At 42.3% G+C, this 27,802-nt stretch overlaps 1 protein-coding gene across 5 annotated transcripts in view; it reads left to right on the plus strand.

Annotated features, from left to right (window-relative positions):
- Positions 1–27,802, plus strand: part of FGF12 (fibroblast growth factor 12) — a 559,676-nt gene that overhangs the window by 271,334 nt on the left and 260,540 nt on the right. The window contains exon 1 of one of the 5 annotated variants that reach the window (XM_032337805.1): positions 1,561–1,582. The exons of 3 other annotated variants lie outside the window; for them this stretch is intronic. In XM_032337805.1, coding sequence (XP_032193696.1) covers positions 1,576–1,582 — 7 coding nt within the window. In that variant the 5' untranslated portion in view covers positions 1,561–1,575. Of the gene's footprint in view, positions 1–1,560; positions 1,583–19,677; positions 20,451–27,802 lie in introns of those variants that run through there. One more of the 5 variants, XM_032337776.1, reaches the window with a different exon arrangement.

The following is a 27,802-nucleotide window of genomic DNA, read 5'->3' on the forward strand; positions in this document are numbered from 1 at the left end:
TCTGTATCTCCTCTTCAGTTTTTTTTCTCGATGTGGTACTTACACCTCCTTTTACAAGCACATACTATGGGGACATTAAATGAAACGATGTGAAAGCCACTGTGCTATTATTCATATTTCTTTGCCAAATGAAGGAGGTGTGCACCATATTGATTAGAATTAACTTTGGATTGTGTTCCTTTTTCCACCCAGATAACCCAAATTATAGATTGAAATTCCCCATGCTGATTTAAAATATTAGTGGGCTTGTGTGTTTATTGAACACCTAGACCTTGTTAGTCATACTATGTATGTTACGCAAAAACGTTACTCTTACTTTCACCTACTCTTATGGCTCTCTACAAATGTTATTGAACAAAATGATCACACTATAATAAAAATAGCTACCATTTATGCAGTGTATACTATATGGCCTGTACCATGCTAATTAATGTGTTTTCTCATTTATTCTTCAAAATATTACTAGTAGCTTCAGTCCCACTTCTAAGGTGACTACCAAACTAAAACTAATTAACCTAAGGTTCCGAAAGTACTTTAAAAATTTCAATTTAAAAATCAGGATTCTGGAGGTGCCTGGGTGGCTCAGTCAGTTAAGCTTCTGCCTTTGGCTCAGGTCATGATGCTAGGTCCTCGGATGGAGTTCCGTATCAGGCTCTGTGCTCAGCAGAGAGCCTGCTTCTTTCTCTCCCTCTGCATTTTGATCTGCTTACTTGTGCTCTCTATCTCTCTGTCAAATAAATAAATAAATAAATAAAATCTTCCAAAAAAATCAACAAAAATAGAATAAAATCAGGATTCTGATTACAAGGCAAACACTCTCCTACTTCCAAGATACTTGGTTCTTTTGAATCCTAATACTTCTTATGGAAGCGTCTCTCTTTCAAATAAAGCTAAAGATAAAAGTAAGTGTATACACTGTCTCTCCAGTTCTTAATATAGTTACTGGGGTGTTACCGTCTTTCCCTTGTATTATACTTTTTATCCCCTACAACTCATAAATAATTTAGAAAGTTAACAAAGAATATTACTATATATCCTGCATTGCCTTCCTCTGAAATGGGGTCATTTTGGAGTAAAATGAAATATCTGTTTGAGTAGCTATACAGACTTCTAAATTTGAAGTCTAATGTGTTTTCACATTTGTGTTGCTATAACAAAAGTACCATAGCTTATAAGTGGGCAGCTTCTAAACAATACAAATTTACTTCTCACAGTTTTGAGGCTGGGAAGTCCCAAGCTCAAGGTACCAGCATACTGGATGTCTGGTGAGAGTCTGGTTTCTAATTCATAGTAGTGCCTTCTAGCTCTGACCTCACATAGCAGAAGAAAGGGACTAGGAAGCCCTCTGAAGTGTCTTTTATAGTCAGCACCCAAAGTACCCACCCCCAAACACCAACACACTGGGCATTAGGTTTCAACATAGGAATTTTGAGGGGATACAAACATTTAGACCATAGCACCTCTCCAACTTCCTATCTCATCTTTTACTTTATGCTTTTATTTGTTCATTTCTAGATGAACAAAGAAGAGGATATATTTCTTTTTCCTCAGAAGAAGATATTTTGCAAGCAGACTATGGAAGGTACCAGTCTATCCCTTCCTTTCATAGATGAGATGACTGGGCCCAGAAAGGGGAAGAAAGTCGCAGGGTCTTAGGGCGAGTCAATGGTAGAAACCATACTAGATCCAGGTCTTATTACATTACTAGTCCTCTGCTCTTTTTCGTATGTGACTTTGGGAAAGCCTCTGCATATTTATACCCAGTTTTCTACTTATGTGGCCTCCCAGCCCTTTTCAGTGACACTTGTAGAGAGCTGTATAGGAGTTGGTGAGAGTATGTGTAAAACTGTCTTCGAGCTTTGTCTCATGTACTCTTTTTTTTTTTAAATAAATCTTTATTTTTTTTTAAAGATTTTATTTATTTGACAGACAGAGATCACAAGTAGGCAGAGAGTCAGGCAGAGAGAGAGAGAGAGAGAGAGAGAGAGAAGAAAGCAGGTTCCCTGCTGAGCAGAGAGCCTGATGTGGGGCTCGATCCCAGGACCCTGGGATCATGACCTGAGCCGAAGGCAGAGGCTTTAACCCACTGAGCCACCCAGGCGCCCCTCTCATGTACTCTTTATGCTAATTTATATCAACGTAAGAAAGTAGTAAGGCACGTCTGTCCCCCTATAACTTCTACATACTGAATTTTAGTTTCATGTGATTTAATTTTAATGTGATGAATTGAATCGGATTACTACTAACTCTGTTGTAACATACTTATCCCCATTGCCTCTATTAAAAGATGCAATAGTACAGAATTTTATTGGTTAAGTTGTATCATGGTCCCTTTTAAAGACTTTTAATAGCTTTCTGCTGCTTTCAAGAAAAGGCACACATTCCATAGCAGTACATTTTATTCTCTAGTGCCGTGTCACCAAACTTCCTTTGAAAACCAGTTCTGCCAGGGATCTCCGTGTATCAGATTCTCTGAGCCCAATGGACCATCAACATTTTTTGAAGACTGCTCCTTCAGTTGTCATTTCGTGTGATCCGTGTAGTTTTGTTAATCGTGAGCTTGGCATGTGAAATATGGTAATGCACAAGATACGCCAGGTCGCTGCGCTAGAGGACTTCCTGGCCTGACATCACTGGGATGTGGGACTCCTCTGTGCTCTTCTCTTTCTTTCTGTTCCGAAGGCCTTCCTTAGCCCCTCTCCGGGGAGGCCACCTCCCACTTCTCCGTGGGTGGGAAATTCTCCCGTCATTCTCTCTGATGAAACCTTGCAGGGTCTCTTCTAGCTGGTAGTGGGGTTCATCCCAGCACAGAGCACTTCTCAGGGGCATGTGTGTCGTTCTGTCATCATCTAAAACATCAGGTTTATCCACTAGACAGAAAGTTCTCCGAGAGAATAAACAGTGTCTGATTTTTCTCTGTGTCCCCGATGTGCTAAGCAGTTTGGCTTTTAGTAAAGTGCCCAGTGACTGAGGGATGGAGGGATGGATAAGACGTGTGGCTAGTTAAAAATAGAGATACAGATAAATGTAGAAAGAAAGGAAAATAAATACTTTGGTAGGAGACTAGGCAATGGATCACATTTCATTCCTTCACCAGACTTCTTACCTTGGCATTAAAAGTTACATGTACATAGGGGTACCTGGATGGCTCAGTGGGTTAAAGCCTCTGCCTTCGGCTCAGGTCATGATCCCAGAGTCCTGGGATCGAGCCCCGCAGTGGGTTGTCTGCTCAGCATAGAGCCTGCCTCTCTGTCTACTTGTGATCTCTGTCTGTCAAATAAATAAATAAAATCTTAAAAAAAAGTTACATATACATATATATAATATACATACAACATTATATATGTGTATACACACACACACACACACACACAAATACACTTACATGTCCATTGACAGACTCTCTGATTATGTGAGTCAAATTACGTATGTGTAAGACATAGGCAAACTCATGTCTTCACCAAATTTTCCCCAACCTGTAGTTGTTTTTAAAGATGACTTGCAGGCCAATGAATACTCCGACAATGATTTGCAAATTTTGCATTTAATTTAATCTTTGAATCCAGAGAACACAAGGGGTGAACTAATTAAGGAAGTTATTCATGTGGCTATCAGATGCTATGGCATCTAGCTCATGTATTAAAGGCCGGGCCTGCCAGGAAATTTCCTGGCAGAGAAGATCCTGAGGCAAGGTTAGTGTCCCGCCTTTCAGCTCGCATGTATTCTTGGCATGTTGCACCAGATGTTTTGCAAGCAGTACTACCTGGTGAGGAAAATTCTCATTAGCATCACAAAAAATTCTGTATTTTGATGATACTTGTACAGTTACAAAGAGAATTATGAGTCTTTTATCCTATGCAATAAACCAGTAAGAGAAATTCCGGTGGTACTAAAGAATCCTGTTTTGTATGAAAGTAGATGTTGGTTGGGAGGATGAGGGGACATGGGCGGTGAGGTGAGAGGGAGCAAAATGCCTACCTTATGTGCTAGCTGGGGGCATTTGGGGGAAAGCTGTTAGCATTCTTTAATGAAGATTTTGGAAATCATTTGATCTTGCCTAGCAGGTAAGTTTAAATGGGGGAGGCTGAAAAAAGGTCCAAAGAAGGAAATAAAGGATTTCAAATTAAGATCAGAGGTACCATGCTAATGCCATCATTAATCATGAATTTAACCTTGGCCCACACCTTCAGCAGCCTGAGCTTATTTATGCCTATGTAAGTTGGGCATATGATAACATCAGTGATAAATAACTTACTGAGTGGTTGTGAGGATTGAGTGGTAAACATGCTATATATATCTCTTTTTATTTATTTTTATTTTTAAGATTTTACTGACTTGAGAGAGAGAGAGAGTGCATGAGCAGGGGACCTTGGGCAGCAGGAGGAGGGAGAGGAAGGAAGAGGAAAAGAATCTCAAGTAGACTTCTTGCCGAATGCAGGGAGCCCAGTGTGGGGCTCAATCACAGGACGCCGCCCCTCCCCCGACCACCACCTGAGCTGACACTGGGAGTCAGATGCCCAACCGACTGAGCTACCCTGGTGCCCCTGTTTGTCTTTTTTTAAAAGAAAACCTAAAATAGGAACTTTTAGGGGAAAAGTTAAATCTGATGCCGGAGAGACCACTGATCTTAGAATCAGAAAGCCTGACAGTGTTTTGGTTTAAGCCACCCAGTAGCTATGTGACCAGTCTTCAATTTCATAATCTTTCAAATGGGGGCATTGGCCTGGATGATTCTTAGGGTTCCTTCCATTCCAGTTCTTATGTTCAGTGATTCTGTATAAATCTTTGTAATGTAAGTCTACTGCTGTCATTTTCCAAATGGTCCTAAGGAACAAAATGGTTAAGCTGTTCTCCCAAGCTCTTTCAATAAGCTCACAGCAATTAGGCATTAAAATGCAAACCCCCAGAATTTAGTGACTTAATGCTGTGTTAAGTTGCTCTTTTAGATACATACTTATAGTACTTATAGAGTGGCTCCCTGAGACCGAATACCCTGAAAAGAAAATCAGAGGACGGCATTTTGTGGATACTGCCAGTATAATTCTTTTTTAAGTCTTACACAATTTGACTGACTCTCCGAGAATTGGTTAGCAAAGCCATACACACTTTAATTACGCAGATTATGCAATAGGGGGCTCTCTAACAAAGAGGAAAATTAGTGAGACACATTTAGGCCTGATTCTGCTTCCCAAGCAGAGGAAGTCTTGCTTGCAATTTTCAAGCAAGTAGAAGTAAGAGGCTGTGTTATTACAGGGCTCAGCTAGGATTCTAAACTGAGGGAGATGTCGGTACTGAGGATGATTTTCTGATTGCAGGACAGCAATATGATATTGGATGGTTAGTGTTCTGCCCACAGAGGCAGCCACATGACAGATCATGATAAGGCATTCTGAGCAAGCTCAGACCTGCCAGCAGCCTCTCTGGTGGATTTCTGGATTGAGCAATAAGGGAAGGGTCGAGAGAGGAAGATTTGCTCCATGGATCAGAGCTCGGTGTGAGAGCTGGAAAGGGTTAATAGAACCAGTGTGGTAGGGTGGAGAGGACATCCCTTTGGAAAACAACAGGTTTAAGGCCCGTTTCTTCACTAATTAGCTATCAGTTTGACTTAGTGAATTTAGTCCTCTCTCCATGTTTTGTTCTGGAACAGTAGAATAATAATAATCATAATAATAATACCTATAATGTTTATCCCGCAGGATAACTGTGAGGATTAAATGCTTGAAAAACACTTATATCCTCAGATGTGATGTGACTTTTTCTCAATCTAATTTCTCAGTTCATAGGTATTTTCAGCTATTTAGAAGGAGAACGTATGGGCATGCTTGGTGAGTGCATGCTGCGTATCTGGCTTTCCCACCCTGCCAAGGACTTTTTCCTTTTCATATGGGACAATAAAGAAGAGCTAGAACAGGGCGCCTGGGTGGCTCAGTCGATTAAGCCACTGCTCTCGGCTCAGATCATGATCCCAGGGTCCTGGGATCCAGTCCCGAATCCGGTTCCTTGCTCGGCAGGGAGTCTGCTTCTCTCTCTGACTGCGTGTGTGCATGTGTGCATGTGCGCTCGCATGCGCGCCTGCTCTCTCTTTCTCTCTTTCTGACAAATGAATAAATAAATAAATAAATAAAATCTTTAAAAAAAAGAAAAAAGAAAAAAAGAAGAGCTGGAATAACCAGCACCATCACCGGCCCACTACCCCTTCCTTCTCCTTTGCACCACGGGCACCACATAACTGGGAGGTGACTGATGAATTAGTCAGAGGCTGGACCGGGACTTGCTGGGTTCAGATCCTGGCCATTCTCTTTACTAGAGGTATAACCTTAGCTGCCTTGCTTAACTTTTGTGTTCCTCTGTTTCCTTGTTGATAGTAGTAATACCTACTTCATAGGGTATTCTGAAAATAATTGACATCTATAAAGTACTGAGACCTGTTCCCGGTAAATAATTAGCACTCAAGTATTATTTACTTTAATTACCATTTCTTTTAACCAGAGTTATGGAGAAGTGTTTTGTGGTAAAAGATAACCGGTGAGGTTTAGTTTTTCTGGGGACTGAGGACATCTAGTCATGGGCCTGAGGGACCAATCCTACTTTTTATTTTAGTTACACACCCTGAGTTTACTTTGGAAAATAAAAGGGAGTATCCTAGTTTGCTTTTTGTGAGTACTATGATGTAGTGAGCGTTGAAATTAGAGCCACAGAATTTTGGAGAGAGAATGGACCTTAGTAATCATCTGATTAACCTCGTTCTAGGAATGGGGACTATAGATACAAAGAGAAGAGGAATGATTTGTCCAAGGTTTCATATTGAGTAAATTGCATGAGAATGAGATTTCAAGTCAGGCTCCTTTTAAGCCTATTAGAACATACTGCTTCTGTTGACTCTCCTCACTGTAGAATTATCTCTTTCTTTGATTTGAATTCTTGCAAAGCTGCTTGTTGAGAGTCATCTAAAATTTCCTGATCTATATAGAGACAACAAACAGAAAGGGGGAAAAAAACCACAAACGAACTCTGAAGTCCAACTATGACGGGAACAGCTTTATTTTGTTTTGTGTCATCCTCACAAGTAACAGAGCACTTACCATTTCTCATTCCTCCTCCGCCTCCGCCCACTCAGAGACAGAAGGACCAAGTGCGAACCAAAACTGGGAGACTTTAGCTGCTTCAGAGAGTGTCATTGGGATTGGGGTCATTTATCCTCAGGAGAGTCTTTGCTACTGTTGCTAATGTCCTTTCTCTTTCAAGTAAGTGGTCACGTTGAAAATAATCAGGGCACTTTTGATTATATGCTACTTTTCTTGTTTGGAGTCCCTAAAATCGAATGTTACTCCTGGTTCCAGAACCCTTCCAAAAGTAACCTTCCACTGGGAGGCTCAAAAATGTAATGATCATCTGTTGTTCTTTTAAAATTCCTCATTTTATAGAGGAGTAAAACTGATACATAGAGGTTAAATGACCTTTCTATGGTCACGCAGTTTTCTTCTCAAAATTATCACCCAGTGGGACACATACTTACTCTCCAATTTTGAAGATAACACTAACACTGTGTGTACAGTAAGTTAAAACTTGCCAATCAGTTAACAAGATAGTGGCCTTTCCAAATCCCTGACTTCAAAAATATGACAACTGTCTATCCACCATCTACTATCTCTCCATCTTTGGTCTTGTGTTTTGGAACACTGACTTGAGAAATCATTTTGTAAGTATTTTTCTCAGTTTATACTAAGTTTTCTCAAATTGGTTTTGAGTTTTCCAGAGTTGTGATTCTCCTTTTTCTTTCTAAAAAAATGAAATCAAAGATACTATATTAAAAGCTGTGAATGTGTACATAGATTTAAATATGTCCTTCTTTCTACCATAAATTGAATCTCCAGATTTCTCTGTGATTACTGATAGTAAAAATGGTAGATCTTGTAGCAGACAGTTGCAACTGGGGGCCAAAAACTGTTTACTTTTCGTATTCTCCATTATGACCCTAACAGTTTGTTAGAAAAGACCTTCTGTGCAGGGAACCTTCGTAGAGTTCCTAATCCTCTCCTTTGCCCTCCTAATCATTTCCATTTGGTTCTCTGTTCACCTTTAAGCTGTTGGCTTTTGGTTACTTTAAAGTCTCTTACTTCAAATGGGATCTTTCCAACACAGGAATCAAAAAGGGCCAGTGACTATCCTTCACAGAAACCGCTATAGTTTTGACTAACATCTTAGGGGCTTTTGACACTGGCCTTTCCTGGGGAACTTTCCTGACTTGCATTTTTATATGTTCATGTTTTCTTTTCCTTACTCTAGAACCCTATACCTCATAGGAATATGATCATTTAACCACTCAACTGTTAAGAGGCAACCCTTTAATCAGCTATGCCATATTAATATACCATATAGAATAACTGTTAGCCCGATGCTTTCTTCACAGGGCTATCTTGATATGCTTTCCGTGACTATCTCCTTGAATCTTGCATCTTGCTCCATTCTACCATCATTTTTTTTTTTTTTACTAGCAATCAGTTTCATCATTCATTCATCCTTAACCTTTTTACGTTCTGAAAATAAAGGTTTGCCAAGTATTGCCTTGTTGCAGCCTGTAGTCCTTTTGATTCATTCTTCTCCCCAGCAATGCTGACTGTAACCATTTTATGGACTATGTATCTCAGCTCTTGAAACCATCCTCTTGTGGTATTGCTCTTACTTGAATGTCTCTGATGATGGGAAGCTCACTTCCCCATTTTGTGAAGCCATCTATTTCATCGTTGGTCTACACTTTCTTATACACAACTGCTTAACTGAATCCAAGTTTGCCTCTGGATGCACAGGATGTCTCTTCTTTTTTTCAAAAAAGAACTTATTAAAACAGTTGAAGATAGACATCACTTTCTCCAGTATTTCTTTCCTTGGCTCTAGTTATTTAACGAGTGCTTCAAATGAGACCATGAGCATCAGGAAACAAATAGTCTGGTTGCCTCTGACTTAGATTCTGAGTGGTCTTGTTTCATAGTTATCTTAACTTTTTTGACAGTTCAAGAACATAAATAGTCCCCTTATTAATTGACTTTGTGGATTTATTACCTAAAGACCAGTCATGGTTCAAAGTAAAAGGCATTAGATTTGTCTAAAATTAATAAGGACTCTGTAAGGAGCACCCCGTGATTGCTTGATTGAAATGAAAACAGCAGTTAATATCAGACACTATTGAAGGACAGTGTGTAATAGAGGAAATCCCAATGTGGAGAGTCATTTGCAACTAACCTCTAGATAACATGATATGATTTACTCTCCAGGGTCCACAGCTCCAGACCAGTGTCTTAGCACACCCAAGAGATTGTTTTTCTGTATAGTTTCTGGCCTGATTGTCTTTCATAGAGCATCTCTCCCCTTGACAGTCAGAACAGCCATGGGCTTGGGTGGATTGCTCAAAATCCAGTGACAAGAAAGAAAGGCATACTGTCTTCTTGGAGCTTTAAATGGAACTTCTTATGCCTAAGTCTTCCTCTCTCTCTCTCTTTTTTTAAAGATTTTATTTATTTATTTGACAGACAGGGATCACAAGTAGGCAGAGAGGCAGGCAGAGAGAGAGGAAGAAGCAGGCTCCCTGCTGAGCAGAGAGCCCAGTGTGGGGCTCGATCCCAGAACCCTGGGATCATGACCTGTGCTGAAGGCAGAGACTTTAACCCACTGAGCCACCCAGTTGCCCCATGCCCAAGTCTCTTTTATCTGATGCCTGAAACTGTGAATTTCGACTCACTTTAGAGAATAACCCTTCCCCTCAGGAAAGTGGTGTGGGTTTATAGTAGGATTTTATCAAGGTAGCATTATCAGTAAATAGTAGTTCAGTGTCTGTGTTTGATGTACAAAGGGGATAAGGGGAACACATTCCCAGATTAGGACTTGGTGTTTTCTACTATAATTATCAAACATTTGTTTTCTTTCTTTCTTTCCTTTTCTTTCTTTTCTTCTTTCTTCCTTTTTTTTTTTTTTTTTTTAATCATTGCTACTACTTAAATGATGCTATCAGGGACTCAAGGTGATACTTTTTAATAAAAGTATGCCTAAGGTTTTCTTTAAAGTAAAATTTGAGACTATTCTTACTCATCCTGAACATTTATTACTTTCAAGTTAAAATTAAATCAGTACACATTTACAGAGTATCTGCTCTACTGAAAGTACTGGATCCTTACAAGAACAGAAAATATAAGTCATGATTCCCTCTCCCAAATTCTATTTCTAATTTTATAAATCGATCGTACTTAGAATACTTTTTAATAATGAAGTCCCATTATTTTAGTCAACGTTCCTTCCCTGCCTTTTGTCCTCAGCAAATAATAAATGCTTCTAGTTACTTATCTTTTAAAGGCCAGCTATGGCTATTTCCTTGTCTTGTGCACTTTTAGAGATGAGAGAAGAACTGTCAAAATGAGGAGGAAGGAATGGAATCTCTTCTCCCTTGCTGTGTTCTTAGCGTATTCAAGCAGCCAGAAAGAATTTCCTAGCTACTTTTAAAGAAGTCTCTTTGCTTCTGGTTTCTAGCTGATTACCTTATTTATGCATTATCTAGAATGGGCTGATGACCTCATGAGCTCTCTTCTAGCTCACACTATAAGTTTAAATACTAGTATCCTATCCAAAACACTACAAAAATATTACTACTCCTTCTTGTTTTAAATACTGTTTTTGTTTGGTTTGTTTGTTTTTAGAGAGTGAGAGGGAGGGAGAATCTCAAGCAATCCACACCCAGTGCAGAGCCTGATGTAGGGATTGATCTCATGACTCTGAGATCATGACCTGAGCTGACATCAGTGATCAGATGCCACCCAGACACCCCTTGTTTTAAATGCTGTTTAAAAAATACAATTTAAGAACATCATCTTTATACAATAATCTTATCCCTTTCTAGGTAACTGAACACCGAAATGCACATCCATCTATGTATCTATTTTGGCTTATATTTCATAAATACACAGTCATCTACACTAATGTCTCCTTGATTTCATCTTGCATATGCTGGATTAGTGGGCAAAATTATGCACAGGGGAATAGAGTTTTATGTGAAAAATATTTTTAAGTGAATGAGAATTTTACTAAATGTTTTCATTAACTACTAAGCAGTTCTTGAATATTTTCTGTTTGCCTCCCCAGTATTCTGAAAGGAAGCCTGCTAAATATTTTTTACTTTTGTTTTGAGCAATTTTGCTTATCTTAAAATGTGAATTTAGATTTTTAGATGAAAGGTGCTATATTTCAGGGTGCCTGGGTGGCTCAGTAGGTTAAGCATCTGCCTTCAACTCAGGTCAAGAATCCAGGGTCCTGGGATTGAGCCCCTCCCCTCAGGGCTTCCTGCTCAGTGGAGAGCCTGCTTCTTCCTCTCTCTATGCCCCTCCCCCCTGGTTGTGCTCCCTGGAAGGCTCCTGTGGGTTCTCTCTCAGATAAATAAATAAATAAATATTAAGAAGAAAAAGAAAGGTGCTGTATTTTCATCCAGCCAGCCATCTACTCATCGACTTATCAATTTACTTGGTCATTTATTCATTCACTCATGCATACTTTTCTTTGTTTTAAAATTAGTGTTTTTTCCGAGATATTATTTTAATTAATCTAGGTCTTATATAGTAGTCATAGTACAGGCAAATAAACTTAGGCTCAGGAAAAATTATTTACTCTTTATGAAAGTACAAATTATTTACTCTAAATTACATATCCTTTCTGCTTTACATTTTATTTTTAGAGAATTCTAAATATTTAGGACTAGAAGTGACCTTACTGGTCACCCTGTCCAAACTCCCGTTCCATCTTCTGATAGTTTTCCCTAACCGGTTTGTATATTTCAGTTATTTCCAATAGAACCATACTCCACATCAAATACTTATGAGTACAGGACCAGTGGGATCTTTCACTAATTGTTATTTTCATAGCACCCAGTGCTTAGTGCACACAGTGGACAAAAATATGAATTTCTTATAATTTTAATAGTACAGTTTGAGTGTCAGTCATGTGCTGGGTGTTATAGGAGACTGCTATTTCAATGAGATCCAGTCCCTGAAAATTTGGGATCGGATCTAAAATTAGAAATGAGAGCAACTAGGAATGGTCCATGGAGAAAGCAGCTCAGTAAAGATGGCTGACAGCATGGATGTGAGGATTGTCAAGCCATTAAGGTCATTGTGATCATATTCTGAGAGTTTAAATATTGAGTACTTACTTTATTTGATGTCTTTGGTCTGTCTTTTCCTTATTGTTACGTTCTTTCTCTTCTGTGAGAGTGAGTGTATGTGTGTGTATGAATGTGTGTGACACACACACACAGACACACACACAGAGAGAGAGAGAGAGAGAGAGAAAGAGAAAGAGACTGAAAAAGAGAACGATTGAAAGAGGTCAGAGCTAAGACTATAGACCTAAGTATGGGAAATGGGGGTTGCTCAGGGCAGAAATCTAGGTACTATGTTCCCTCTCAGGCTATCAGATTTTAACAGATGGGTTGAATTTAGGCAGATAAGTTTAAAGGGTGTGATACAGCAAAATGATCAACTTGGAGATATGGAAGTTACCCCTGAGTTAGAGGAGTTCGTTTTTTTATATAAGAATAAGTGTTTCATTTTTAACTTAAGATGGATAAATGGATGCATTTATTATTTCATTGATAAACTTATTCAATAATTTATTGAGCACCTGCTATATACTAAATGCTATTTTAGGCACCAGAGATAGGAAAATAGACAAAGTAGACAATCTCCTTGTCCTTATAGGTTTTATATTCTTATGGGGCTCTTCCAGCTACATTTCCCTTCTATAAGGAAGAGGTATCACTGGATCAGTGACAGTAGAAATTAGAAAGGGGCTAAAATGATGGTGAGTAGGTGGATACAGTCTTTCTAACATTCCCAGTCCAGCTGAGAAGGAAAATAACCAAGTGCCAACTATGAGGTTCAAGCCAAACCAATGTCTATTATTTAGGAACAGGAATGGAATAAGTGTAAATTTATCCTCTTATAAAATTTTTCTGTTTCCTATTTTGATTTAGTGTCCCTATAACTTTCTTAAGCAGCTCAGCTGGAGTTACTGAACAAAAGAGGAGACCATACTCTCAGAACCAAAGGGTATTCTTCTCTCATGGCCAAGGGTGAGAAAGCCACCCCCTTAGCTCCAGGGCCCAGAGAGAAGTACAAGCTGCAGAACGAGAAGACATGGGACACTTCGGTCCCTTCCCATCCAGTATCAAGTGTTTTCTTCAAGGTCATTTACCAGATGTGAAGCTCTGCTAGTGAGTACTAGAGGTTAGTGGATGGAAGGCAATTTAACATTCCCAATTTTTTATCTGTGATCTTAGTTAGGATGTGAGAGACATTGAGATCAGAAGGCCTGGATTAAACTCCTAGATCTCCACTCATCTGTTGTGTGACCTTGGGGGATGTCATCACTTATGAGAGTCTTAGTTTGTCTGTAAAACTGGGTTATTATTTTTCCCTTAACTTTCCTCTCAAGGTTGTTGGGAGTCTCATTGAGTTAGTACACGCGAAGGCAATTTCTAAGCAGTAAAAGACTATGTAAATGCAAGTGACATTTGCTTTCTTATTTTATCACTTTTATTACATGATTATAATTGTGCATGGTATCGTGTTTTTATTGACAAACAGTGTAACGCAGAGGATTAATGGGAAGCTTTGGAAATAAATTCCGTGTGTTAGATTTGAACTCTACCAATTCTTAACTGGGTGACCTTGATTAAGCAACCGAACCTCTTTGTGCCCCAGTTTCTTCATTTATAAAATGAGGATAATGACAGAACTTACCTCTTAGGGTTCTTATGAGGATTCAATGTGTCCCGAACTGCAGCGCACTTAGAACTGCAGGGTGCTTAGCATTGGCTCACATTCGTTGTATCTTATCTTTCTCATCAAAACAGACATTCCTCGAAACATTGATAATTTCGCTACCTGGGCAATAAGGATACCACCCCCGAGCTGTGTCACGTAGAAGAATTAAATCTATTGTCTTTCCTATTTTGAGAAATGACTAAAACCAGACAAACATAGAACATGTAACAACTCAGTTGTTGAACTACTGGATAAAGAACCACAAATAAATTTGTTGTATAAAGGAATCCACAAATTATTAGAAAGTAATTGTTTATTTGCTTTTGCCAACCTATTTTCACCAATACATCTGGCAGAGAAAAGCAGAAGCAAATGGAAATACTGCTCCTACATGGATTAAAATTCATGGAGAAAAGGTCTTCTGTCTGTCAAGCTTGCTGTGTCAGAGCCCTGTGAGCTCATAGTCCCCGAGCTTTGAGTCAGGGGCCTGATCTCAGAGCAGAATGGTACCTGAGCAGAGAGAGCTACACTCCTTTCTGTTCCTAACAGGGAAGGACATTGACAATTTTCCACTGATGAAAATTTTGTTTGCCATTACAATGTCAAGGTTAATCATTCATTTCAAGTAGATCCAGCCTTCATTAAATACATCAGGTCCAGGAGTGAATGATGATGTATATGAATCACAAGGTAAGTTTTCCTGTTTGGGGATGTCTGGGTTTTGTAGCAGGGACTTGATTTAAATGGATATTTTAATAACAGCATGCTCATTCTAATACTTTACATTATTATCACATCTTCTCTGAGCCTTGCAGCAGCCCAGTTCGATAGGTACTGCTAGTGTCATGATCACTGACCTGTCTTGCAAATGTGGTTTAGACAGATTAAATAACTTGTCCAGGAGCATACAGCTAGTAGGTGATTAAGAGTCAGATAAGATCATGATGGCGTGTCCTGTAAGTTTGTTGAGGGCAGGAAGACTGTAGAGGATGTATTGAGTTCCCCTTGGTAACCGAAGCAGAGCCTTGGATGTACTCTGTGCTCAATTTAAGGTTTCAAGTGAATGACTACAGTGGTCCTCAGAGTTTGATGTGGGAGTTAGAAGGCTTGGTATGTGAATAAGAGAAAGACAATGTAATGTTCTGTGTTTTTTCCTTTCAAAATATGGAGATGATGAAGACTGTTCAGGTTTTGTTTGCTTGAGTGGAGGTCAGAAATATAAAATACAACTCCATAATTGTCCTTTCAATGTGTATCTGGCAACTTCCTCCAAAGTAGTTAAAACTGCTTCCACCCATGATGTCTTCAGAATTGCAAAGGTAAATTTGCAAGTTGTTCTTACAAAGAAAGATGGCATAAAAATCGAGGTATTTTTATCTCTGAGATATTGCCCTTTAAAAAACCAGATTGTTTTACCTAAATTATCAGTAGGCTGATTTAATCTCATTCCTGATGCCAAAATGCAAGGATACTGAAATGCCCTTATAACTGTAGAGAAGATTTTTGACCTTTAGTGGCCTGTTAGGAAAGTTATGAATTTCTGGATGTCAAAAAACTAACTTGGGGCGCCTGGGTGGCTCAGTGGGTTAAGCCTCTGCTTTCAGCGCAGGTCATGATCTTAGGGTCCTGGGATCAATCGAGCCTTGCATTGGGCTCTCTGCTCAGCTGGGAGCCTGCTTACCCCTCTCTCTCTCTCCCTGCCTCTCTGCCTATGTGATTTCTCTCTGTCTAATAAATAAATAAAATCTTTAAAAAAAAAATACTTAAGAGTTGGTAAACAAAATGCCACAGGAAACGGTTTCAGGGTGTTTAAAACAAACAAACAAACCTAACTTAAGCAATGCTTCTGAGCTAAACAGCTGTGTGCATGGATCCTAGATAACTTCTCAAAGGTCCGGAGACTTACCTCTTCCTCTCCTTGGGGAAATGGAGTCAATAAAGTAAAGGATGCTGAGGATGACTTCCAGGGCTAAGCAGCTACACAAGTACTCTGACAACGCTGCAGGAGTGCAAGTGCACGAGTAGTCTTTGTTGTCTAATCGAAATCGGAAACACTGCTTTCTTTTAATAGAGATCTAAAGACAGGAATAGTGTCACTCTCAGAAAGCTCCCATTTGTTGTTTTGATTTTGTTCCTTAAATGCCTGACTTGACGCTGGCATGTCAAGACAGAGAGAACTTCAAACACGTGTTGTCTGCATTTTCACCTCCTGCCCCATCCACCCGCTTCCGTCCTGTGCCACTCCACTGGTTACCCTCTGCGTCAGAACATCTTCATTTCCCGTAAACCTACAGAAAAACCCAACACAGTCAAAGATTAGACAACACCCATCCTCTTCCCAGACTCTTCTTTTGGGGGGTTGGGTGGGGTGGGCGGTGGGAATACCAGGACTGCAATTTGATAGTGCTAGATTTGGAGAGTCTGAGTTGATTTCTTCCTTCTAGTATTACGTGCATTGTGTGTGTGTGTGTGTGTGTGTGTGTGTGTGTAAAACTCAAGCTTTGACACGTGAAAAACTTGTTAAAAACTCAAATTCCTGGCCTCTTCTCAGAGACTTGTGCTTCAGGTTCTGAGAAACCATCAGGAATCTGCATTTAAAAAAAGCATCTCAGAAGAGTATCATGCATTTTCTTAAAAAAAAAAAAAAACAAACAGTCATCATCTCTTTCACTCGTTTGGCATTTTCCAGTTTTCAAAATGCTTGCACATACATATTCAGTTCTGTGAGGTGGATGGGACTGATTATTCTCATTTTGAGGATAAGAAACTCCAAGTTTAGCAATGATTTCCTCATGGCCTCACTACATACCCCTGGCTTGCCCATCTCCCTGTATTCCTCACCTTAGCTGACCTTTTTCCTTTTGGGTGTTGAACTGCAGGAAGCCAGGAACCCCCAAAGCCAGCCAGTGCTATCTGTGTCTGCCTTCCTCAAGAATGAGGCAAGTCTTCTGGTAGCCAAGGAAGGAAAATGATTTTATTGGTAAAATGTGAACATTTCCCTAATTGACATTGTCACTAATTGATTTTAAGTAATTCCTCTTGCCCTATTGGGATGCATTTTCAAAAATGTATTCAGCTTCAGTTTTGGAGAAGATGTGTGTGTGTGTGTGTGTGTGTGTGTGTGTGTGTGTGTGTTTGCGTGTGTCTTTTTCACCTCTCTAGTTCTGCATGGTTAGAATCCCAAGTTCACTGTCCTTATTCAGTCACATTGACTGCTGCAGGGGATTGTGTTCTGTGTAGAGAGTTGGGATTCCCCCCTCTCAGGGTTCCTTGCTTGTTGAATCCTCCTCCTAGCTGTGGGGCTCCTAAAGCCCCTTATGTCTGTGTTATGTCCAGCAGCACCATGAAATATCCAGGCCCCCAAACACCGTAGGGTTGTTTGACAGAGTGCTCAGAGGCCTCAGTCCTTCTCCTTGCCTAAGTGAATCTCTGCTAGGTTTTTGCCCACATCTGGAGAGTTCCTGCCGCCACTTCTAAGGATCCCCTATCCATTTCTAGCAGCTTCCAGGTCTGCGAGTTCCTTGCCCTCTATTAGGATGTTTTGAACATATCTGTCTTTCTCTTGGAAGTCATCCATTTAATCTTCTGGCTCTACCCGTGATGCTTAGTGGAGAGGCGGAAGGGGCAGGATTATCTGAAGACAAGTTGAAGAGAGATTATAAGTGTAACTAATAGTCACATCCAGACCATAGCACAAATGGAAGGTGATTACTTCTTTACGTTTCCAAATCTTTCATGCTGCCTTTCAACTTGGGTGACAACATCTTCTCGCTGAGTTTTCTGTAACGCCCGTCTGCCATCACAAGCATCCTGGAGACCTGACGGCACCCCAGAGCTGGTTGTTGACTGCCCTTGCCCACAGTCACCCTCTCACCCCTCACGCATTCTCCTCTCTGTGCAGGGCGCTCACTTGATCCCTCATTTTAAGGGTAGAACCTGCTCTGCAGCTTTCTGGATAGAACCAAGAAAACTGGGTTTCAAGGATGCAGAAGCACTTCATCCTGTTACAAAATGAGCTGAAGGTGGGGCTCAACATGAGGGCCCAAAAGGTCATTGTTACTTTCTGTAGTGTCCACTGCCTGCCTTCCTTAACAGAGAATTCTGTGTGCTCCAGCTTGTGGGAGAGAGGGCGGCTGCTTTTCCTCAGCTCCTTCTCTCCTAACCCCTTCTTTGTGCACTCAGGGTCCTTTAACCGGCCCGTGGTTGTGTTTTTCTCTTGGGGGAGGGATGGGACAGAACAGACCCGAGCTGCAGTTCCTTCACTCTGCCTCTGAGAATTTCTCATCCAAACCTCAATCACGTAGGATTGCGTAGAGAGGAGAAAAGGGGAAAGACGGAAGACGGAGAAGGGGGAGAGGGGTGACGGGAGGGAGGGAGAAGAGAGTCTGGGAGCAGAGGGCGCCCGGGAGGGGAGGAGGACCCGAGCGCGCAGCGCTTCCCTGCGCTCCCGGAGCCCGACCCCCGGCCCTACCCCACCAGGGCGCTGTCAAGCCCTTGGGCGGGTGGGCGAGCTGTGCGGGAGGTACTCCGGTGACCGCCGGCTCTTCATTCCGCCCTCCGTCTCCGTGGCTGTCGTCCCCGCCTAGAGTTTCCTGCGGCGCTAGCGCTCCAGCGGAGCGAGCCTGCTGGGCGGCGGCGGCGGCAGCGGCGGCGCCCGGGAGCCAGTGAGGCTTGGCGCGCCCAGAGCCTTTGCCCATGAATGGGACTCCGCCCTGAGCGCCCCCTCTGGGGCCTGGGGAGGCGGCGGCGCGGCGGCTGGGGGCGCCCCGCTACCCCGCAGCTCTGAGCGGCCACCCGCGCAGCAAGTTGGGCGAGTTGGCGGCAGCCCGCACCTGCTCCCTGGCCTTGACCCCAGAGTCTGCGTCCGGCTCCGGGGGCGCGCTCGACAGCCTCCCGCCGTCGTCCCGGACGGCCTGGGGGCCCCGCCTGCGCTCCCAGCGCCAGACCATGGTGGGCAGCTCAGGGCCGGAGCCGCAGCAGCCTCGAGCCGACGTCGCCCGCAGCCAGCCCCCGCCCCGCCCGAGCCGACGCGCGGGGGTTCGCAGCGCGCCGGTCACTTCCTTCCTCGGCCGGGATGGGCTGCGCGGGAGCGAGTGATCGACCTCGCGTCCGGCGGGTAATCCCCATCTGATCTGCTGCCTGCGAGCTGCGGACTGCCGGGCCGCGTGAGCCTGGGGGGCCCGGGCACCGCGGCGATGACCTGATCCCGAGCCCACCAGGGCGCCCCCTCCTTCCCTCTTCCCTCGCTCCCTCTGAGCCTGTGCGGAGACCGGCTCCGTGCGGCGGCACCGGGCGGACCATGGCGGGGAGCTCGAGTTAAGGCGTGTGGGCGCCGAGCTGGAGAGGACACCTTCGGCATCGCTGCCTTTTGAGGGGGCTTATTTAAACTACTGAGTCATTCCAGATTTAGGATTCCCTAAATAATCACCAACTGTGCCCGTCTTGTGCCAGAAAGCGAGCAGAAAGAGCAAGAGCGCCCGCTCTTGGGACCCCGCGCATTCCCGGCGCTCGCCTCTCGCGGGTTTCTCCCCGAGGGGTGCTTGGCCCTCGAGGATCTCCCTCCCTCCGTCCCTCCCTCCTTCCCCGTCCCTCCTTCCCTCCCCCTCCCTCTCCTCCCGCTCTCATCGCAGCGCTGCTGGCGGGGAGTCGCGCGCACCGCAGCTGGAAACAGCTGCCCCCGCCCCGCGCCCCTACCCCGACTCCGGCTCACGGCTCCCACTTCACGCCTCTCGGAATTCCAGAACTCCGGCGGCCGGCCTCTGGAGAACCGCAGCCGGCGCGATGCATTCCGTAGACCTCACCCAGCCGGGACGGACCTCCTAATCTCCAGAACTGCGGGCCGCAGGGAGTTAAATTGCTGCCTTCCTCTCCTTCTCTCTGGCGGTTGGTGGCTTGTTTTCTAAAGGAACGTTTTATTCACTTTTTAGTATTTTCTACCGGGGGCTCGCTACCCGCCTCGGTCCGGACTCTGCTTTGTAAACGGGTTTTATATGTATGTATGTGTAGATATACTTTGGACACCTTACAACGCTTGCGCCTCTCCAACGGGGGCACGGCTTGTTGTTTTGGACATCCTTCTTACCCTCCACTTGGTACTCTGAACGCAGTGTGACCAAACTCCCCACTGCCCCTCGGATGCGGATCGCCGTGGGGTGCAAGTTTGGGGTGCAAGAGTCTAGTTAACTGGAAGGCCTGGGACCGCCCCGCCCCCGCTGCCAGCGGTTGGGGAAGTTTACATCTGGATTTTCACACATTTTGTCGCCACTGCCCAGACTCTGACTAACCTTGTGGGCGTCGGGTTTTCCGTACTGCAGCCTCCTCAAATATTAGCACTGCCTCCCCGCGCCTGCCCTGTCCCTCCAGGCCGCCGAGGTCCTGCCCTCGCCCCGGTGGAGCGCGATCCCGAGGGCGCAGTGGAGCCCGGGGCCTGGGGCCCGCGCTGAGCAGCTATGGCTGCGGCGATAGCCAGCTCCCTGATCCGGCAGAAGCGACAGGCGAGGGAGTCCAACAGCGACCGGGTGTCGGCCTCCAAGCGCCGCTCCAGCCCCAGCAAAGACGGGCGCTCCCTGTGCGAAAGGCACGTCCTCGGGGTATTCAGCAAAGTGCGCTTCTGCAGCGGCCGCAAGAGGCCAGTGAGGCGGAGACCAGGTCAGTAGAAGCCCAGGCGGTGGGCTCCCCAGAGCTGACACCTCTCTACCCTTTTGCAAAGCACCTGGGGGCACCCACCAAAGGGAACCAGGATCCCCCTGGCTCCATTCTGGCCCCCTTCTCCCTTAATTTCCAGACGTCTCTCTCTCAGTCACCCTCTGTCAGTTCATAGCTTCTTGTCCCATATTCAGGAAAACACTTTGTATCTCGATGAAACCACAGTTTGACTAAGATGAGAGCTACATGTATAGATGCTCCTGGTCCCATAAAGCCTGTAGAATCCTTGAGGCAGCGACCATCTCATTCATAGTCTCTCTCTCATCCATCCATTTATCCATCCATACAGTGCTTATACTGCCTGCTGAGGACCCTAATGTAAATAAACCTTCTTCCCTCTATCTCCCATAACGTTTAGCATAGTTCTGGACGCAGACACTTAGTAGACACCAGATGAATTTAATTTTTTTCTTTTTCAAACTCTTCCCCCAGGAACACATGATATTGCATCTTTCAGATATTCCGATGGATTCTCACTTCCCCGCTTTCCTGCATGCCCCTTCACTTCCTTTTACACAGACTTCTTTTTCCTGTTCTCTTCCTCCAGGACTCTCCTGGGTTCCCAGATTCTGCTCATTAAGTTTTCTGCCCTATTGCTCCCATCCTTTGCACACTCACACTTTCTTTTGGGACATTAAGGAAACAATATAGTGTCTGCAGTTTGGCCCAAGGGAGTGTGAAAAGAACCACAAAACTTTGGACTTATCAGAGATTTTCTTGTTAAGGCCCTTCTGAAGTCGATTCTCCTCTTTGTAAACTCACATGGTTGGTCTCCATTGTGATCTTTATTTACAAAGGGAAAGTGGATACCTTGAGTTTCAGGGTGCTTATTCCCACCTCAAACCAGGCCAGCTTGAGAGAATGAAAGCGAAATTGCCCAGATTTGTCCTTCCACCAGACTTTGTTGATCCTCTTTGGGTGTGGCCTTCTGGGTCCTTTGCAATCTGGAGGTACTCTCCTCTTGGTGTGGTCAACTGAAAGGAAATACGGCCTAGAAAGCTTGCTCAGAGATCATTTGACTGGTTTAGGTTAGCATCTTTGCAATTCTGTGATGCACTCCTGGGTTCCAGGAATGAAACATGGGCTAGGGTCATTGGGTTGAGGAAAACATTTGGAAAGTGTGTATCAGTGAAGCTCAGAATTAGCTTAGAAATTTATGGTTAAGTCTTATGAAGAAACCATCTCATTTTCATTTTTCCCATGGGTTTTCATGACACGAGTCACTTCACAGTAGACTCCTCTCTGTGTTGTTGATCAAATAGTAAATTTCGGGAGTAAACGAAAAGATCGTGATCCCAAGGCAAGAGCTACTAAATCTCTTTCAGTTTACATACAATTGATCTAGCCTACTAATTTCATAAAGTGAAGCTTTCTATGAAATCTAGGGTTCAATATTTATAGAATATATAATTCTTTTAGGGGAAAATAAAATCCCTTGCATTGTTGTGCAGGGATCATTTGGGGGTCATCTTCTCTAAGGGCTTATGTGGTCTAAAAGGAACTTCAAGGTTCTGAATTCAATGTAACTCTTGTATTTCAGTCATTGAAGTATGTTTTGTATTCCAGTTGAGATAATTAAGTGATAATTGTGAATAGATCCCTCAGCCCCCTCAGTTCTAAACAAGGCAGTAAAAATAATAGGTGGGTGATACTTGTGAATGGATGAGCTGAACTCACTTGATCTTTGTGGAAGTCGATCTGGACATGAACTATTTGCAGGGTTTAATTTTCCATGAGGGACATTACTTCCTGTGGTCCTTTCCTTAGCATCTCACTAGAAAACAGAATTTGAGGGAATTGCTGAGTTTATTGTTTTCTTCAGTGTTCACTTAATCGGCTCCTCTTTTTCATTTACTTAGTGTACATCTTGGAAGAAAGAATCCTGGCTGGTGACCTCTTTTGTTTAGCTGAAGTCTCACAATAATGTGGCTGAGAGATCCCAGGCCCCATGCGAGGCCCACTGGTGTGCTTCTGTACACCCGCATTTCAGTCTGGTCTGAAGCTTAGCTTAGAAGAATGGGGGTATGGGATGTGGAAAAAGATTTGGAAAGATGTTAGCGTGCTATTATCGCTACTAACAAAGCCAAATAATTAGTCTGTTGATTTGCTGTCAGCAACCATGATTCACATAGCATGGGATGAGCCTATTTATAGAGAGATAGCGCCTTCCACATCTCAATTCCAGAGAGGATTCTTAAACTGGATTGGGAGGAAGTTGCTAAACACCGAAAAGAAAAGCTATTTGAGGGAACCTGTTTTATAAGCATTTGATGTTACCTTCACATAATAGTTGAGTTATTCTTGAAATCACTTGCCCTTCTAAGTCATACACTAATGAACTATAAACTGAGTCACAAATGGTAAGAAAGTGGTGAAATGGAATCACTTGGCCTGATAAAGAATTTCCACTCTGGAATTCTATCGTTGAGACACACATTCCATTGAGCAGACTCTCCAAGGGAATGAAGCTGAGGCAGTGAAACTAAATCCGATGTTGGATGGGAAAGGCCACAGTTGTTTTTCTGATTTCATGGCTGATATATTGTCTCTCAATTTCTTGTCTTCGTTCACCAAGTTCTGATATGTATAAGGTTGAAACTTTATAAATACAGTGGAAATATGGAAATCACATAGTAAAGGTTTCAGATTTCAAAATCATGCATGATATTGCACAATTAAAAGATGAGAGGTGATAGTGCAGGCCTCACATCACACGATTCCAGTGTCATGGTGCACATCAGATGCTTTAATAATGCCATCCCGGGAGCATAGTGTGGTGGCTTCTCCTGGGATGGTGCAGCAAACACCTGGCTTAGATGACAAAACCTAGAATCAGGGCAAGTTGGTGGTTTATAGAAGGTTATGTAGCTAGATTGGGGCAAATTTGGGACTAGAACTAGATCTCGTTGATTTATCTTGCCTGTGGTCTTCACAACACAACACTGATGAAAGTAGTATAAGAAAACTGGGTGCCCATGGGTGCCTGGGTGGCTCAGGTGGTTGAGTGACTGCCTTAGGCTCAGGTCATGATCCTGGAGTCCCTGGATTAGGCTCCCTGCTCCGTTGGGGTGGGGGGGTCTGCTTCTCCCTCTGAACTTCCCCCTCTCTTGCTCTCTCATTCTCTCTCTCTCTCTCAAGTAAACAGATAAAATCTTAAGAAAAAAAGAAAACTGGGTGCCCTCTATTAAAGGATGGAAGTAATTTTGTAGATTTTGCATTTGTTTTTACCATTAGGGATGGCAGCTGCTGTTGTTACTTTTGTTATTGTTGTTATTATTATTATTATTTTGTAATTAGAACAGGAATAGTGCAGAGTACAGGAGATAACTGGTAGAAAGTGGTATAGGATAAATTAGGCAATTAGCGTTCTAAAATGACCATCCTATAGCAAGCATGCATTGTAGCAATACACCGAATAGTGAGGACACACAGACAGCACAAGAATAGGTAGTTCCTTAGACACTGCGTGGATTATATGTAGCTCTTTGGAAATGAGATGTTGTAGACCTTGAACCAGCAAGTTGACTGAAGTCATCAAACCATAAAAAAGCCTTTAGAACATTTGTGTTTGTGTACTTTGTGATAAAGAAGAGAGCATTCTTGTGGTTGTTATTTGAGTCATTTTTCATGTGTGGAACGTCTGTACGGGCCAGGTCTGCTGAAAATTTTGCTAACATGTTGACACCACTTTTTTTTTTTTTTTTTTTTTTGCTGCATTTAGGCTGCTAGTATATGCATGTGAACTACACAGGTCATTGATTTCCAGTGTTCTTTCTACTTTGAGTAGAAACACCTGTGCAAGTGGTTGACTCCAAAAGCATTTGTTTTGATTCAAGTTACTGAAGGTAATGGATAGCATTCACAATCAAGAAAGGGAAAAGTGTTCACTCTACTCCCAACTCTCAGAATGTTGGAGAGGCCATAAACCTTGGACATCATCCAGTATCACTCTTTTATTTTTCAAATGAGACCCCTCTGGAAGGCAGAGTAGAGATAAGCCTAAACCTATGTATTTTATGTGATTTTAACATTTTTATTATTTTTCTATATCATTTAATTCCTTCCTTTAAACCAAAGCAAAAAGAATAAAAAATAAAAAATAAAAGCAATCAGGAAAAATTCCTAGCCTAAAAAACATTAGATATTTTGTATGACTTAAGTATTTGGTTTCTTAGGCCCCTCCCTTTTAAAAGTAATAGAGTGTTTTTACACTGAGTGGGTAAAATAAATCAAATAAGTGGTTATATCTTTTACTAAATTTTGTTGCTTTCATTTATCTTATTTTTCTGAGCCCTTATTTCTGCTTTTATAAAAACTGTGGTTATTCAAAATATTTTAGTATCCTTCCATCTTGTTTTGGTAGATGTATAGAATTTACCAGCACACTTACTCAACATTTTACTGTCAAACACATACTTTTACATAGATGAAGAAAACATTACAGAAAATAAAAACTTCATTGAGAAAATTGATGAAAAGGGGGAACTAATGCTTAATCATGGGATCTATGGAACGTAAATTAGATTTTTATAAATTGAAATACTTTGGGTCAATATATAGATCAACAATAGTTTCAGTATGACAGGTGATACTTTACATTTATAGCAAGTACTTTTATTGTATTTTCTTTTTAAAAAGTCTGACAAATGTCTCAGCTACAAAATTGGACTAAATAAATGCTATTTGGCTTGATGTCTGTTAAAACAAAACAAAGCAAGCTTTTCTCTTTAGAAACCCACCCTAGGATTTGAACTGATATTTGTGTGTGTGTGTGTGTGTGTGTGTGTGTGTGTGTGTGTGTGTGTTTTAATCCTATTTTCTCTACAGCAGTACATTCTCCTCAACAAATTAAGTTTCCGTTGTAAGAACATTTTAAAATAGCAGGTACTGTGATCTCTTGATTTCTTTCATCCTACAGAGATCTCATCAAGCCATAACTCAGATTAAGTCTTTAAAGTTTTAATGAAGTTGATATTCTTGTACAGAATTAGAAAAACAATTGACACGGGAAATGAAGCAGTCTCTGTATTTGAGGAAGAAATAGGAATTTTTTTTTTTGAAATAGGAATATTTTGGAAGATCTTTAGAAAATAAAGCTTTTGCTCATAAAATTATATGTAGGAAAAAGTACTGGCCTTATGGGTATAGCACCACATTGCTTCTGTTCTTGGTGAGAGCATATTTATGCATGAGTACTACAATGTGGATTTGGTTTGGGACATTTGTTAATAATAGTTACTTTTTTCTCTTCTCTTCCTTGAGTGCTTCATCAAAATGTGTTTGCTATTGACTTTTCCTCCTAGAGTTATTATAGATTTTATGAGGACTCTCAAAGACAACCACATTAGACAGAGGCGACCCAGTTAATTTACTACATTTTGGATTCTATCTGATGGCCTACCCCTCAAACCATGGAGTTTTACCTGTTCTCTAAAGAAAGATCCACCATATCTAAAGGGCTCTCAAGCCAAGGCCACCTTCTAAGTGCCTATAAAAAGGAGAAGGCTTAGATACAAAATATCTGTAAATGAATCCTATATAATGATAACTTTTAACAATGGCAGTTAATTTGACTATATGACTTCAGGATTTACAGTTTCTTCACAGCTCTTGCCCCTTTGGTTCTTTATAGCAATTCACTGATAATGGTTAGCCCTGTCTTCGTTATAAGAAAACTATGTTTCAAAGTGGCAGGGGGACTTGTCCGGGTTCCTGGAGGCAGCAAGTGGCTAAGCTGTCACATGACCCCTACTCTCGACCCTGCAGGTCATCTCTCTTTATCTTTACTATCTTGAGCTTTTTAACAAGGCTGACTGTGATTGACTCAATTTGACTGTAATCCGGGAAACTCTTCTTGGGCGAGTCAGAGAAAGAGTTCAAGGAAATGTGGAGTGTGATGATAGGTTTGCTTTGCTCTGTGTGTGATCTAGAGCTCCCAGAGAGGATCTCGAGTGAGGAGGAGGCTTGAAGTCCAAAGACTGGTGGCTGGTTATTATGTACTGGTCCCAGGCTCCTGGCGGGGCTGTCTCTCTGCATGCCCCAGAGATGTCAGGGGGTGTCACTTGGGGCACCCAAGGCCTCACTGGGAGACTTGGGTCCAGAGGGGCAGGCTTTCTTGACTCTAAGCGTAAACAATTGCTTCAGATGTTTACGAATGTAAAGAGGTTAATACCAAGGTCAGGAGAGCCCTGTAGGATTTAGTCTGCCCTGTCTTTTCTCGCCTTGGCTTTTCTTGTCTTTTTAGTTACTGTTTAAGTGATGAAGTAGCAGAGTGATTACGTACATGGACTTTGGTGTGGGATCTGAATTCGAATTCTGGATATATTATTTGTAAGAACTTGAGGTAACGTTGTCAGTATCTTTGAACCTCTATTTGCTGATTTGTAAAATGGAGGTATTGTCATTTAAGCTGAGTTCTGAAGGATAGGGCAGCAAAGAGGGATGGAAGAATGTTAAAGGCAGAAGAGAACAACTTTCTCGTGAAGATTGGGGCGAGAGGGAATTGAGTATAGATTGGATAATGAGAGCAAGGGGTACAAGTAATGTTGGAAAACCTAGCAAGGGCTGAGTTGTGAGGGATTTTGTATTTTATTTGATTCAAAAGATTTTATGTATTTATTTGACAGACAGAGATCTCAAGTAGGCAGAGAGACAGTGGGGGAAGCAGGCTGCCTGCTGAGCAGAGAGCCCAATGTGGGGCTCAATCCCAGGACCCTGAGATCATGACCTGAGCTGAAGGCAGAGGCTTTAACCTACTGAGCCACCCGGGCGCTCCAGGGTTTTTGTATTTTAATCTAGGATCCATAAGAGTCAGAAATAGGGGCTGATACAATGTGACTTGCGTAGTTAAATGGACACTGTGGCTTTGGAGAAGAGAACAAATTGCAGCAGAGCCAGAGTGGGAGTTAAGGAATCAGAAGGAGGCCAGGACATAAGTCTGGGCCAGCAGTTCTCAAAGTCTGGTGCAGAGGCCCTGGGAGCTCCTTGAAAACCTTTCAGTGGGTGTACATGTTCAAAATTATTTTCATAATACATTTCCTAATACTGATTATTTACCCTTTTCATTCTGTCACAAGTGTCCAGTGGAGTTTTCCAGAGATTATATAATATATCCACAACCATTGGGAAAGGTTATTGAAATTTTCCTCCCTTTTCTACCACGTATCTGGGTGAGGCCAAGTTTTCTTTATATTCTTCAACCACAACAACATATTGCAAGAGATTAAATGCAGAAGCACTCTAAGAATCCAGGTGATTTCTGTTAAGCCAGGCATTTAAAATATTTGTAAGCCTAC

This window comes from Mustela erminea, chromosome 1 (assembly GCF_009829155.1).
Source record: "Mustela erminea isolate mMusErm1 chromosome 1, mMusErm1.Pri, whole genome shotgun sequence".
NCBI lineage: Eukaryota > Metazoa > Chordata > Mammalia > Carnivora > Mustelidae > Mustela > Mustela erminea.